General features: G+C 48.7%; 2 protein-coding genes across 10 annotated transcripts in view; both read right to left on the bottom strand.

Moving 5' to 3' along the window:
* ARSG (arylsulfatase G) overlaps window positions 1–10172 on the bottom strand; it is a 92173-nt gene extending 82001 nt beyond the window's left edge. For 2 of the 9 annotated variants that reach the window (XR_009463789.1, XR_009463786.1), the window contains exons 1-5: window positions 9944–10172; window positions 5229–5416; window positions 2978–3025; window positions 1743–1854; window positions 254–391 (exon numbers count right to left, since the gene is read on the bottom strand). Coding sequence is in view for 2 of the 9 variants with exons in the window: in XM_059732034.1 (XP_059588017.1) it covers window positions 254–391; window positions 1743–1854; window positions 2978–3025; window positions 5229–5416; window positions 6333–6577 (731 nt within the window). In the remaining 7 variants the exon portion in view is untranslated. Of the gene's footprint in view, window positions 1–253; window positions 392–1742; window positions 1855–2977; window positions 3026–5228; window positions 5417–6332; window positions 6676–9943 lie in introns of those variants that run through there. The other 7 variants (XR_009463784.1, XM_059732034.1, XR_009463785.1 and 4 more) reach the window with 6 other exon arrangements.
* Window positions 10173–10728: 556 nt separating this feature from the next.
* The window catches only part of AMZ2 (archaelysin family metallopeptidase 2), a 39173-nt gene continuing 36111 nt past the window's right edge, over window positions 10729–13790 (bottom strand). The window contains exon 8 of the mRNA XM_014601834.3: window positions 10729–10814. Coding sequence (XP_014457320.1) covers window positions 10746–10814 — 69 coding nt within the window. The 3' untranslated portion in view covers window positions 10729–10745. The remainder of the gene's footprint in view (window positions 10815–13790) is intronic.

Genomic DNA, 13790 nt, shown 5'->3' on the forward strand with positions numbered 1-13790 from the left:
CATTTAAGGTAGTTTATTGTATATGTGTCAGTTCCTAATCTTTAAAAAAGCAAACTAGGGAAGAAACCCTACACGCTGATCCTCTGCAATTGTATTGACCTCCATCGGGGTCATCAGGAGGACTGGGACCATTACATCCACCACTCAGACCTCAGGGCATGGGGATTGTCACTGATGTTTGCTATTGAAATTAAGCTCCTCAAAGGCAGCACTGCAAAGCGGTGTCACCAAGGCTGATGCTTCACCCGCTTACCTGGCACACCGAATGAACCGAGTTGCTTTTTCTGCATACTCTGCAGCCAAGCTGGTCAAGTTGACAGGCTGTTGGACAATACTGATGTTTTCAAAGAGAGGAAGTGCCACCTCGGTGTAGCAGTCCTTCCCAGAGCTGCTAACAAGAAACCAAAAACTTTCCATTACTCAGAAACTCATGGTTATGAATAAACAGAGGGGGCTTGGTGGGGCCCAGACTTTGGGACATTAGGTCAATAGTGCTGTTATGACAAAAACCAAGTCTCAACCCTCTTGTCTCAGCTGCATGTGTAGTGTAGATCTCTGCAGGAGATGAATTCAGTCCCTACTTACCAGGCCCCCGGTGGGAAGTGGAGCATGTTATTGTTGTTCTAGGAGAGCTTAGTGCCTCCAGCAGAGAGGCAATAAGGCCTGCCCTACATTACAAACTTTTGTCAACAGCAGCTGGCTTTTGTTGCCCCGGGTTTGCATGGGTTCACACACAAATCTGAGATAAGTCAGCAAATCTGTCTTTTCTTGGCCGAATGACACCATCGCCTCCCTGCACAACCCAAGCCCCCCGCTGGCATGCAGCCCTTGGCTTAGGGGGTTCAGCATTACCCGTGTTGGTTCCTCATGTCTGCCAGCCACAATCCCACTGTGGCCATTCTGGACACAGTTTTGAACCTCACTGCCCAGAGGTCACAGGGACTGAAAACCCTCCCTGATCTTGCTACTATCTTTTAGGAAGGTTTATTTCTTTACTAGCCCACCTTTGCAGGCTGACACGGATGGACGGCACCTAAACCTCATGCTTCTGCCTGGACCAGAATCCTGCATCTCCTCAGCTCATGTGGGCAATAGGCAGGACAAGCCCAGCTCCAGGGTGCTGCCGGCATAGAGGTGCTTATGCAGGCTTCCCGTAAGGGATGCAAGCCCGTGATTGCACACAGGATTCAACGAGCGAGCTCTGCCCTACGGAGCTCCCAGACTGAACTGACACTCTGCATGTGGAGAAATGAGGCAGAGAAAACCTGAATGCCAGGCCCCAGGTGGCCCAGGGCATCTGTGGCAATGGCAGGAAAGGAGCCCAGATGGACTGAGTCCTAGGCAAGCATCTGAATCACATTCTGCCCTTGGATGTAGTTTTGCCACGTGTCTCAGTGGGCCTCCCCTGCGATTCCTCTCTGTCGGATGCAGAATGTAGCGTAGGCTGGTTTCCCAGGGTTTCCTACACGGGTTTTCTCCTGGACAAGAGGCAGCAACACCAAGGAAGAACAGTATAGAGGACATATGTAAACAATTTAGAGACCACCCGATTGCTCCAATCCAGCCACCCCGTCCTGGTTTTATCAGAGGGATGTTGCCTCTAGGGGAAAGCAGAAGAAAGGATCCAGATCTTGAGATCCACCCATTCAGCAATAACATGTCGAGAGAGAGAGAGAGAGATGCTTTGACCCTTGCTCCCATCAGCCCACTGACTCCTCTTCTCGTGGCGGGAGAAGCTGTACCTTGTCGATGCAGAGTGCCAAGGGCAGGCGGGACACGGAGGGAGATTGTAGCCTGGGGTGTCAGTACAGCCCATGTCGTGACTGTAGGGGATCCCGAAGTAATAGTCGAAACCTGGGATCCAAAGGAACGTGTTAGTGTGTACACAACTGCCTGCTGTCCGCGGGTGTGGTTTGGCTGTTACACACTGTTGACACAGTTGGTGTTGCTGGATTGACAAGAACAAGGTCTATCCTGCAGTCAGAGCCATGCAGCAACTGCAAGAACCCGCAGGGCTCCTGGCTTTGCCTGCACAGCCCTAGGGACCCAATTCATGTTGGAGCTGAATGCAAACCTAGTGATACGTCACTGTTTGCATTGCCCTGCATTTCTTTCCCAGCCCGGTGCACTTTTGGAACCAAACTTCCCAGGGAATTTGGGAGGGCACATACAGGTGATATGAGGTGACACAAGGAAGTGCAAACTAAAACCAACATTGGACTTCACTGCCCACGTGAAGATGGACTTTTAAGGTCAAATCCACCCCAGGGAACAAGCCCCAGCTGCAACAACCAAAAGAGGCCCTGGGTATAACCTTAAATGCAAAGGGAGATCCACAGATGAAATAGCTGCTTCAGCAGCTGGGTGCCAAAAGGCAAGGCCACCTCGTATGTGCATCCTGCTCTGCACAGCACCCCCAGCACTGCTGTAAGGGAGCTGGGCAACAAGTGCTCCAATGGAGGGATGGGAGGAAGGCTACTGAAATGCACACAGTAGGAGCAGGGGTCACCATCACCCCTTACACCCACACACCACCACCCCTGGGCTCTTTTGGTGGTAAGCAAGGGCTTGTCCCACTTTCCTGCAGTCTGCACACATGGGAGTCATTATGATTCCTACCAAGGGGTCAAAGGGGAAGAGTAGACTGCAGCCCCTTCACCTCTGGCAGGATCCCTGCTAAATAATATAAAAACATAAGAACATAACAAGTGCCTTACTGGGTCAGGCACTGGTCCATCTAGCCCAGTATCCCACCTCCAACAGGAGGGAATGCTGAACCAGGTATATCTAGAGTGATCTATCCCCTATTCATTAACCTCCCTTGACTGAGTTCCTGACAGGTTGCCTGCTCCCCCCTCTCACAGGGCAGCCATTGAAAAAGAGGAGAATGGCTTTTAAAAGAGAAGGGGTAAGCGTGAAATAGAAACACTGGCTGATCTCTACCACAGAAGAAAGGGAGAACCCCAAAAGTCCTTACCGCGGAAGTTGGGATGATAGAGGCCATTGTGCCCAAGGTGCCACTTGCCTGAAAGAAAGCAGCAGACAGATAATCCTGCTTCACCTGCTGCATTTACAAGCGAGCACATGCAATGTGCAGAACACGGTATTTGAGCCCGGCGCCTGACACCGCTAACTATTTCTGTACATATGGCCTGCCCGTAATGCCCAGCCTTTCTCTGGGACCAGAAGAAATGTCTGTGGCTGCATAGCTCCTGCCTGTCCAAAGCCCTAAGGATGCTTTGGAAGACGAGGCATTCTGTGAGAATCTAAACCATCTGTTCCTGGCTTCGGCCTCTGAACTGCAGGGCATGTCGTGTTCTCGTCTGCTCTTAATAGGGTTTGCCGGTGTAGCCGTTCCAGTACAGCTCCAATTGCAAAAACAGTGCCAGGCAATGAAGATTCGTTGCTCTGCCCCAGCTCTGGACCGTGCTGTCACCGTCACAAGATCCCAGCCCTGGAGCAGCTCCATGCCCAGCTGCAAGCCCTGCCAGCACTGCTGGGGCTGGTCTCCATGGAAACCCTGGCCCCGGGCTGGCACTGGGGTCTCCATGGAAACCAGCCACAGCAACGCGGGCAGGGGCGGCAGGGGCCCAATCCAGCCCGCAGCCTGGATTTTGCCTGCCCCTGGCCGAGAGGTAAATAGGCACTTGGGAAGTCAAAGGGGCCTGAGTCACATCGCTCCCTTGTGTGCTGCTGGCTACAACAACCAGCATGTACTAGCCAGAAAGGCCCAATGGGCCGCTGGGCCTTGGGAGATCTTTGACCTATTCAAAGTGCGGATGCAGCTTATACCCGACCCAGAATAAACTATATCAGCAAAATAACTTTTTCTTAGTATGACTGCATCTGCCGGGAGGTTAGAAGCAAGATATTTTTTAGGCTCCAGCAAGCATAACTATGCCAGCAAAACTTTTAAGTGTAGACCAAGCGTAAAATCATGCACTGTTCTCAGGTTCTGCCAAAATTTGGCACAACATGACCTAAGGATTAATTAAGGAGCTTTTAGCATCAGCTTCCTCGGCTATTTACCCACATCGGTCTGCATGCAAAGCGACCCTTGAAATCAAGGAATAGCTTTGCATTGTAAATCAATGGCCAGCTCTACATTTAACTAACTGAATTTCCTGTGACTTTCTTGCATTGCAATTTGAATGAGAGTCTATGTTTCCCCCTCATTATCCACAGATGACTGATATGATACACTAGAACAACTCCATTGGAAGCTGGTACGGTATCCCATGCACCTACAACAGAGAGTCTGAAGCTCCCAAAGTACTGACATATTTTATCCTACGTGCCAATACCAGACAGTATGCCAATGTAAACTCAGAGCTTGTGGATACGGAGACATCATATGTGTATTCATGTTTAGATGAAAAGTTACTATCTGTAGAAGCAGCAGCTTTTCTGAAGTTGAGTGACTCGCTAATTTAAAAATTTGATCAGGCCAAAATATCAGCTGAACTAAGCATCTCCAAACTGTACAACCCAGGCAGGGGTTTTAAAGTTACAGAACTGCGAAAAGAGAGGGAGGAGAATGAAGAATATCTGTCTTCATTCTCTTTAATGAATGCCTGGATTTCCCTCCGGGTTGGGAAGTGGTGCCCAGGGAACAAAATTGACGCCAACAGGTATTTTAATAAATTTGATTAAATAAGCTAGAAGTGTGCAGGGCAGACAGCCCCTGGACTGAGTAACCAGTGCACCGCAACTCTGCCCCTGAAGTACCCGCATAAGGGAGTGTCAGCCTTCACGGAGTAGTTCAGGATCCGAACCACACATAGTCACTGCCAGCCATGGAGTCGGTCAGCCAGTGCCAAATAAAACAGAGTTTCCTACCATAATCCCTGCATTGGAAGGGGATTATTCATTATTTGTGTTACAGCAGTACCTACCAGCTCCAATCCAGATTGTAATCTGCATTACAGCAGTACCTACCAGCCCCAATCCAGTTTGAAGCCCCATTGCACTGGACGCTACAGACAACACCGCGGGCAGACATATCATAGTCTCTGCTTCCAAGAAACTACGGTCTACACAGTAATGATGTTGGCAGCTAATCCCACCCTGGGCTAGATTTAAATCATGAATTAGCTCCATGAACCACCAAAAAATTCCCCCGAGCTACTGGCCCACCTCTACTTTGCTAGAGGCAATGGTATGTCTACAGGGCAGCCCAGACACAGAACAAGGCGAGGCAGGTGTTTGCAATGCACTGCTTTGATTACCGATCACGGCAGTGAGGTATCCGGCGTCCTGCAGAACCTCAGCCAACGTGGTTTCGTTCAGGGGGAGGCCACCAACTGAAGTCACAGCAAAATTGTGGGTCACGCCATTGCGAGTGCCAAGCCGTCCCGTGAGGAGCGAGGCGCGAGACGGGGAGCAAGTGGATGCTGCCGAGTGGAAATCCACCAACCTGGAAGACAAGGAGGCAACAACATGGCTGAGGATTTTTAACTGCAACGTTTGAGACAGGCAGGCTGTGGTTGTCTGGCCAAGCGTAACAGATTCACACACTTTGGGGCTGGTTTGACAGGAGACCAGGGTCACACATGAGCGCACAACTAACGGTAGCATGTATTACACTGCGATTTGAAACGCAAATGACCCTATCGCACGTGGCAGTGGCCACAACATGCCTTGCAAGTCATCTGGGCTGCAGGGAGCTCACTGTGGCCGGTACCAAAACTTCCCGAGCGCGGCTCAACAACCCCACAGCAGGCAGATGGAAGATAATGTATTTCTCATGATGAGCACCCTGCCCTAGACCCCATCCATGAGACAGTGATGTAAGCTGTAAAACCCAAGCTTGAATACCACTTTTGTTCCTCACTTCACCTTGAAGACATACGATTTGAAGAACGTAATGGACAGAATCAACTCTGTGTTCTTGTATTGAAAGCTTGTGACATATTAAACAGTTAATGATTGCGTACAGCCTTGATAATGCAGACTCTACATTCATACTTAGGGTTATTGTTACCATGCACTGTGCACCCCAGCAATCAGACATGACAATCATTTTTCACGTGAGATGTCTCTGTGGCTTCTACACAAACAGACGTGGTAGGATTTCCTCTACAACTCTTATTGATTGCGGTCTATAAAGATAAGATCCATTTTTTTTAATTATTTGAACAAGAACCTGCCTCTAAATAGTTGCTGAGTTCCTTCCTTTCCTTTTCCATGTCCTTGGGACAGGGTATTTAGCAAAATTTGCAGATATGTTGGAATCTGACAGGGCCACGCCGTGAGCGCTTCTGCTGCGGCCTCAAACTTGTGACTTTGGTAACTGCCCATTGCGACTTGTGACAGAAAATGGAAATACTTACTTATCAGCTATTTCTAGGTTGTCCAAGCCCAGGTTCCCTGTCACTGTCTCATGTTGGCTGCAATTACTGGTGAACAAGTTAAGAGGCTGTGATGTGGATGACTGCACAGTCCGGTGGGTGGCGAATTGGCTAGAGGGTTGCACCCAGAGAGTCGTGGTAGATGGGTCGGTCTTGACCTGGAAGGGTGTGGGCAGTGGGGTCCTGCAGGGCTCGGTCCTTGGACCGATACTCTTTAATGTCTTCATCAGCGACTTGGATGAGGAAGTCAAATGTACTCTGTCCAAGTTTGCGGATGACACAAAGCTATGGGGAGAAGTGGACACGCCGGAGGGCAGGGAACAGCTGCAGGCAGACCTGGACAGGTTGGACAAATGGGCAGAAAACAACAGGATGCAGTTCAACAAGGAGAAATGCAAAGTGCTGCACCTAGGGAGGAAAAATGTCCAGCACACCTACAGCCTAGGGAATGACCTGCTGGGTGGCACAGAGGTGGAAAGGGATCTTGGAGTCCTAGTGGACTCCAAGATGAACATGAGTCGGCAGTGTGACGAAGCCATCAGAAAAGCCAATGGCACTTTATCGTGCATCAGCAGATGCATGACGAACAGATCCAAGGAGGTGATACTTCCCCTCTATCGGGCGCTGGTCAGACCGCAGTTGGAGTACTGCGTGCAATTCTGGGCGCCGCAAATCAAGAAGGATGCAGATAACCTGGAGAGGGTCCAGAGAAGGGCCACTCGTATGGTCAAGGGCCTGCAGACCAAGCCCTACGAGGAGAGACTGGGGCACCTGGACCTCTTCAGCCTCCGCAAGAGAAGGTTGAGAGGCGACCTTGTGGCTGCCTATAAGTTCATCACGGGGGCACAGAAGGGAATTGGTGAGGTTTTATTCACCAAGGCGCCCCTGGGGGTTACAAGAAACAATGGCCACAAGCTAGCAGAGAGCAGATTTAGATTGGACATTAGGAAGAACTTCTTCACAGTTCGAGTGGCCAAGGTCTGGAACGGGCTCCCAAGGGAGGTGGTGCTCTCCCCTACCCTGGGGGTCTTCAAGAGGAGGTTAGATGAGCATCTAGCTGGGGTCATCTAGACCCAGCACTCTTTCCTGCTTATGCAGGGGGTCGGACTCGATGATCTATTGAGGTCCCTTCCGACCCTAACATCTATGAATCTATGAATCTATGAATCACGATGGACGCCATGAAAAACAAATATGTTGCAACCCACGTCCTAACCACTGTCCTGACATAATCTAGACCACGCTTGGCTCCATCAAAACACCGACTCAAAGGACTCCAGGGGCACTGCCCAGCAGAAAAATGAAGATTTCCTGAGGCCACTTGCTAATAATCATTGCCACCGAAACCCAAGGATCCTCAACCAAGTTCCTACTTTCAGACACAGAGAAAACTACTTGCTATGGTATCTGCAAACGCTCAAAGGAGAATGGAAACACACATCCTTTCCCCCACATCTGTGATACAAAGAGTGGCTGCAAACACAATAGAAAGCAAGGCCACAACAGCCACGATTCACCTGACTATCACGACAGGAGTCCAGTCCCGTGTACACAGGCTGACTCCTCTCTGCCAGCATTAATAGGACACCGGAGTGAAGCTGAATATCAGAGTGGGAGGATCAGGTACAAGGACTCCTGCCCAGATGCAGAGAAGCATTAAAGACCCATCTTATGTTAAATCTAAATGGGCAGACCTCGAGGAGAGGTCTCAGTGCAATTACCTGAGAACTGCATGGATAATTTGCAGGGGCAGAGAAAGGCAAAGGCTGAGAGTTTGACCCCTGGTTTCTTGCAGAAGTGCTCAGTCTGCCAGGAGAGTCTGAATTTGATTTGGAAAGGGCGCATGAGGTCTCTGGCTCTTAAGCCAGTCTCAGCCCATTGGCATCACTTGCTAAACTTCTCAAATTCCCTGGAAAAGTAAAAGTAATGCGGCTCAATCATGATGAAAAAGGAATGGCTTCAGGGGACTCTTGTATAATAACAGACCGATTCTTTATGGTTTAGCAGAGACTTGCCTTTCGGAAAGCTAAGGTACCAGCCAGGGAAAGTGGACTCCAATATGTGATGCAGTCTCCAGCCCAGTCCCCAGGTGTCATGGTTGTTCGGGGCTGGAAGGGACCTTACAGATCACCAGGTCCAGCCCTTTTGCACTTGGACAGGAAAGACCTCTGGGATCAGATGACTCCAGCAAGATGGGCATCAAGACTTCTTCGAAGATCGCCAGGGTGGATGACTGCACCACCTCTGGGGGAGCCTGTTCCAAACCCTCCGCACGTGACTTGTAAAGAAGTTTTTTCTTATGTCTAGCCTGAAGCGATCCTCAATCAGCTTGTGCCCATTATTTCTTGCCCACCCCTGGGGGGCCTTGGTGAATAGACGCTCCCCCAAGCTCTGATGTACGCCCTGATATACTTATTGGGTGCCACCAAGCCCCCCCTTCTTCTCCAGGCTGAACAGTCCCAAGTCTTTTGGCCTCTCCTCGTATGACCTGATCTCTAGGCCTCTAATCATGGCCCTCCTTTGGACTCTCTCGAGCTTTTCCACATCCTTCCTGAAGTGCAGCGCCCAGAACTGGATACAGTCTCACCAGCAGAGCGGGAGGATGGCATCTTTAGTTTTGCTTGAGATGCCTCGGCAGATGCATGCCAGTGTCTGATTAGTTCTGCCAGCTATGGCATTGCATTGGTGGCTCATGTTCATTTTGTTGTCAATCATGACACCCAGGTCTTGTTCAGGTTCCTGGCTGGCAAGGCAATGTACCCATCCCAACGGCAAAATGATCTTCTAAAGAGCCCAGGGTAAATGAAGTGTCACAGGAAACCTATTTCTCAGGTGTTCAACCTGCCCCACTGGCGCAGGGGAATGGGGCCAGCAACCACAGAGGATTTTCTGCTCTCCAGTCAGCTGTACACTGCTGCTCTGTTACCATGTGGGACACAAACAGCAATTCTCATCAATACCCAAGCGGCAAGCAGCCACATGAAGGCGGCAGAGGGGCCCCAAATCCCAACCTGTCCCCCAGACAGCAATCCATCTGCAAAATGGAAGTATTTAAACTGCTTATCAGCGGTAGCAGCGAGTACCTTCGCTGCCCCGTTCCTGTTGGGAAGTTAGTGAAATGTCTGATGTGACACTCTGGCTGCACAAATCAACACATCTTTCATTCGGGGATTGTGCAAAGCTTGTGTTCGCTCTGCATGGGAACACACCCTTTCCCTCTACCCTCCTTGCCCATTTCTCCACCTCCATTGCCTTCCTCCTCTCACACCTTCCTATGAACCTCTCCCACCCCCCACACTGTCTCCCTCTTTCCCCATCTCCTTGCCCGCTCCTCCCTTAGACTCCCCTCCAAAAGTCTTTCGGAAGCAGAAGCTACATCTCTAGGAATACACGTCGGATATAAGTGATGCACATGATTTTCGGCCAATTTGAGCACGGAGAGTGCAGAGCACGGCTCTAGTGTGGATCTCAGACCAGGTACAATGGGACTAGTTATCGTAACGAAGTCTCAGTGCAAACCTGTGTTGTTTTACTCTTGGGTATCTGCCAAGTAAATGGAAGCCCCAAAGCAGACGAGGAGGTTGAAGGTTTACCTCATTCCTTCAGAAGCCAGCTTATCCAAGTGAGGAGTATCCTCTGTTTCAGCCCAGTTGGCTCCAAGGTCCCCCCATCCAATATCATCTGCCAAAATGATTACAAAATTCGGTTTTTCATAACCTGTTCTCTTTTCTTCCAGAAAAGGATTGGAGAGATGATAGACAAGCCCAGTCAAGCAGCCAGCCAAAAGCAGCAGCGCTTTGAGGAACAGAGGGTCCATCATGCTTCTAGGAAAATGCCTCTTAAAATACTCGCATATGAATTAGTATTCCTGCTCGATGCTTGTTAAGAGCTCCTTCATTGTGATTCACATATTTAGCGCCACTCATGACATCTCTGCTATTCTGCAAAGAAGTACGTTTTGCCTCTTCAGATAGTGCTCAAGAGATATAACACATCAGCCAGCATTAATTTGGGATCGTTGGGCTACCAGCTGTGCCATAATCTGTCCTTTCTTTTCCAGTTGCAAACAGATGGCATGCTTCACCTCCACCCAGCTGAAGGATGAAACAGCAGTCTCCCAAACACTGATGCCTAGTGATTGCTGTTCTTTGCACATTTGCAGTTAACAGGATAACATTGTCTCAATGAGAAGATTACTTGATTTTCCCAAGTGTTTCTACAGCTTCTTTATCCTGGCTATGAGCTGTCAGAATCGAATCCGCACTTTAGAAACTGCATAGGACCCAATCCCGGACGCCTGGAATTTAAGAGTTCGTATGTTCACAATGGAAATTTCTCCTTGGCTACCCAAATGTTGTCCATGTCTTTAAAGAAGAAACACGGGTTGTAGTCGAGTCAGCAAACATTGGGCGGCTCCTTGAATTCCACACGAGGGAAAACCTTCATATTACAGCACATTGTCCTCTGCAAGAAAAAACAAGAGACAATTAAAACCAGAAAGAGCTTTCTTAGCCCCTACCCTGGTGAGCATAGGAACTGGTTTTCTATGCACGTTTCCTTTGTGTTGCATACAAAACTCATCAAATTGAAAGTTGCTCTAACTCACCAAATGGAAATAAAAGCCGTGCTTACTTCCCCTAACCGCCACATACCAAACATAGGAATTCTGATTATATATACAGCCAAGGATGACTTCCTTCTTTGCACTTAAAAGCTGAAGGTCATGCTAAATGACACTAGAAAGGTAATTTTGCCTAGATTTGCAATGTGATCTTAGCTCTGACCTATCAACACTAGATCACGAGATGTTACTGATCTCCACTGAGGACAACACACAAGAATACACACAAGGATTTGTGTGTCAACTTGCTTACAAACATTAAGCTACATTACTGAAATGAAGTTTGTAAATTTAACTTTATTCTCATTGACCCATTCCTCAGTGTAGGCCCCACGGTGACACGTTTACTCAGGCAAAACAACATTTTACAACATGAACAGTCTTGTGAAAAATCAAAGGAACTACCCATGAAGTCCACTTCTAATAAGGGAATCAGAAACTGGACCCCAGAAACCATCACTAAGCACAGCCCACAACAACTGTGCTGGTCAGGCTAGGGCAAAGCGATTTTGCTCAAATATTCTCGTTGGAGTCAAATGCACTTGCCTAGTTGTAGCGGAGGACAGGATTCCTATAACCATGTGGCTAAGAAAGCAAGTAAGGAAGAACTAAGACAATACATGCCCACAGGTCTGACAACAAGAGCTGATCTGAGAGGCATTCAGAAGAATAATATCTTCACTAGAAAGTTAAGAATTAACTAAGATTAATGAACCAAGATTCATACACACAAAAAAGAAGCTTGAATAATAGCTTGAATGTTGTGAGACAGGAAGAACCAACGTTGATGAGTGTAGAAGGAAGCGGATACAATTTACAGGGCGTTGGTCTATTTATACAATGCCATCAGCAGGAGCCTAATCTACAAGGACAACAAGAATCATATCAGAGGGTACGGCACATGAGTGGGCAAAGACCTGCCTTGAATATTGAACAGGCTAACTATTGTGAGTATGAGCAGCTTGGAGCGGAGGGCACAGGCTAGCTGAGTCCAGCTAGGACCAGTATTGTAACAGATGTTTCCAGTTGTGTATCAATGACCTTGAGAAAAGAATGTGCAGCTGATGATACAAAGCTTGCGGGTCAGTCAACCCAATTGAGGAGAGCAGGAGCATTCGGCATGACCCAGATAAACTGAGAAGATGAGTAAGTAAAGGAATAATCAAAAACAAAGGAGACAGTGAGGTGCGGGGAGAAAGAAGAGAAAACACAACGAGCACCATCTGTAGGCCAAGCACTTGGCAACTGCCATAGGCCATAATTCATAATCTCCCATTCAAATCCATTATTAAATTAAAAAACCTTAGGGTTTCAGAGCTGCAGCTCCTTTTAAGGATCCTAACCGAGCACAATAATAATTCATAAAAAATACATAACACTTAATAATTAACAACCTGGAGCCATTATTTAAAAGCTTTTGCCTGAGGATTTCAAAACTTCCTCAAAAGAGCCCAAATCAGCTAGATAAAAAAACCATTCCCATCCAATCTATTTCCTAACATCATTCCCATTGGGAAGAGGCTGCCTCGTGAGGCTGAACTCCTTCAGAGCTGCAACAGTAGCAGTAATAGTTTAAAATGACTAAGGCCTGGGCATGTCATGTTCATTAATGCACCGTAATGATGGCACATTAAGTTTAATATCTGCACATTACTGCAAATTAATGGTTTTTAGGTGACGCTAATGCACAGTAGATTAATTCTGCGCATTAGCACGGTTTTGGCCAGCCACACTAATGCGCAGTAGAATTAGTCCGCTGCGACGTTAGTGTCCCGTGTAGACGCGCCCCCTGGGGGCTGCTTTGGGTCCACATGGAGTGAGCTGGCGATTCCCTCCCAGTCACTAATGACAGGTTGGAGTCCACCATGCAAAGAACAAGTGATGCCCTCCTCCAGATCCTGACCTCATTTGCACTGGTGTAAACGCAGCGTAAATCCACTCGCTTGGGTAGAGTGGCCCTGGGCTGCCGTCAGTGTAACAGAGACCACAGTTCTGCCTCTTAACTCATCTGAAGGGCTAAAGATCACATAGGCAAAGAGACTCAGCTCCCCTAGCACCTGTGGGCCTTCCTGAAGGTGTTACCAGCGGTAGCACATTGGCAGGATAACGCTGAGGGAAGTTAGCATCCATGCTGCCCATGATACACCTGATCTGTGGGTAGGAGGCCCTGGTTTACACCTTCAGGTGGCTTAAAGCGCTCATTATGCAGCTCCAAATTACGCGACTCCAGGGCAGGATTCCCCCTTGATCTGCACAACCCAGCTCCTGTCCCATTAACTCCCTGCAGATGTGCCACTCACATTGAAAGTGTGACCGCTCCAAAGCACTAAGCCGATCAACTTCTGTGCTGCTCATAGCGTTAGGTGTAACCAGGCCCTGAGATCCCAGTATTTCCAAGGCCGCAGTCTGGGGTATGCAGAGAAGTATCTTAGGAGATGACTCTGGAAGGGGAAAGGGCCAGGAAGACTCACAGAGGAGTACTTTGAAGAATAAGCAAGGTAAGGAGGTGTCAAAGGCATGCGCAGGATGCAAAGGATCAGGGAGAGAGAAGCGTATGTGGATTTAGGGCAGGGAAGCAGGCAAAGATCAGCAGGGCCCCTGAATCAACCACAGCATCTCATCTCTACCCACTCTAAACTGCTGCAGCCAGGCAACGCTCTCCCACTCCACAAAGCAGGACCGCATATTTCCACCATCAGACACCTTTACTGGCTTCTGAACAACTCCTGCCTCCCAGCCTTCTGCATGCCATAGGGTCTACCAAGTACCAGTTCAGTACGGTTATATCCTCTCTCATGGCACGAGCTCTTACCTGATGC

This window comes from Alligator mississippiensis, chromosome 8 (assembly GCF_030867095.1).
Source record: "Alligator mississippiensis isolate rAllMis1 chromosome 8, rAllMis1, whole genome shotgun sequence".
Taxonomy (NCBI): Eukaryota; Metazoa; Chordata; order Crocodylia; family Alligatoridae; genus Alligator; species Alligator mississippiensis.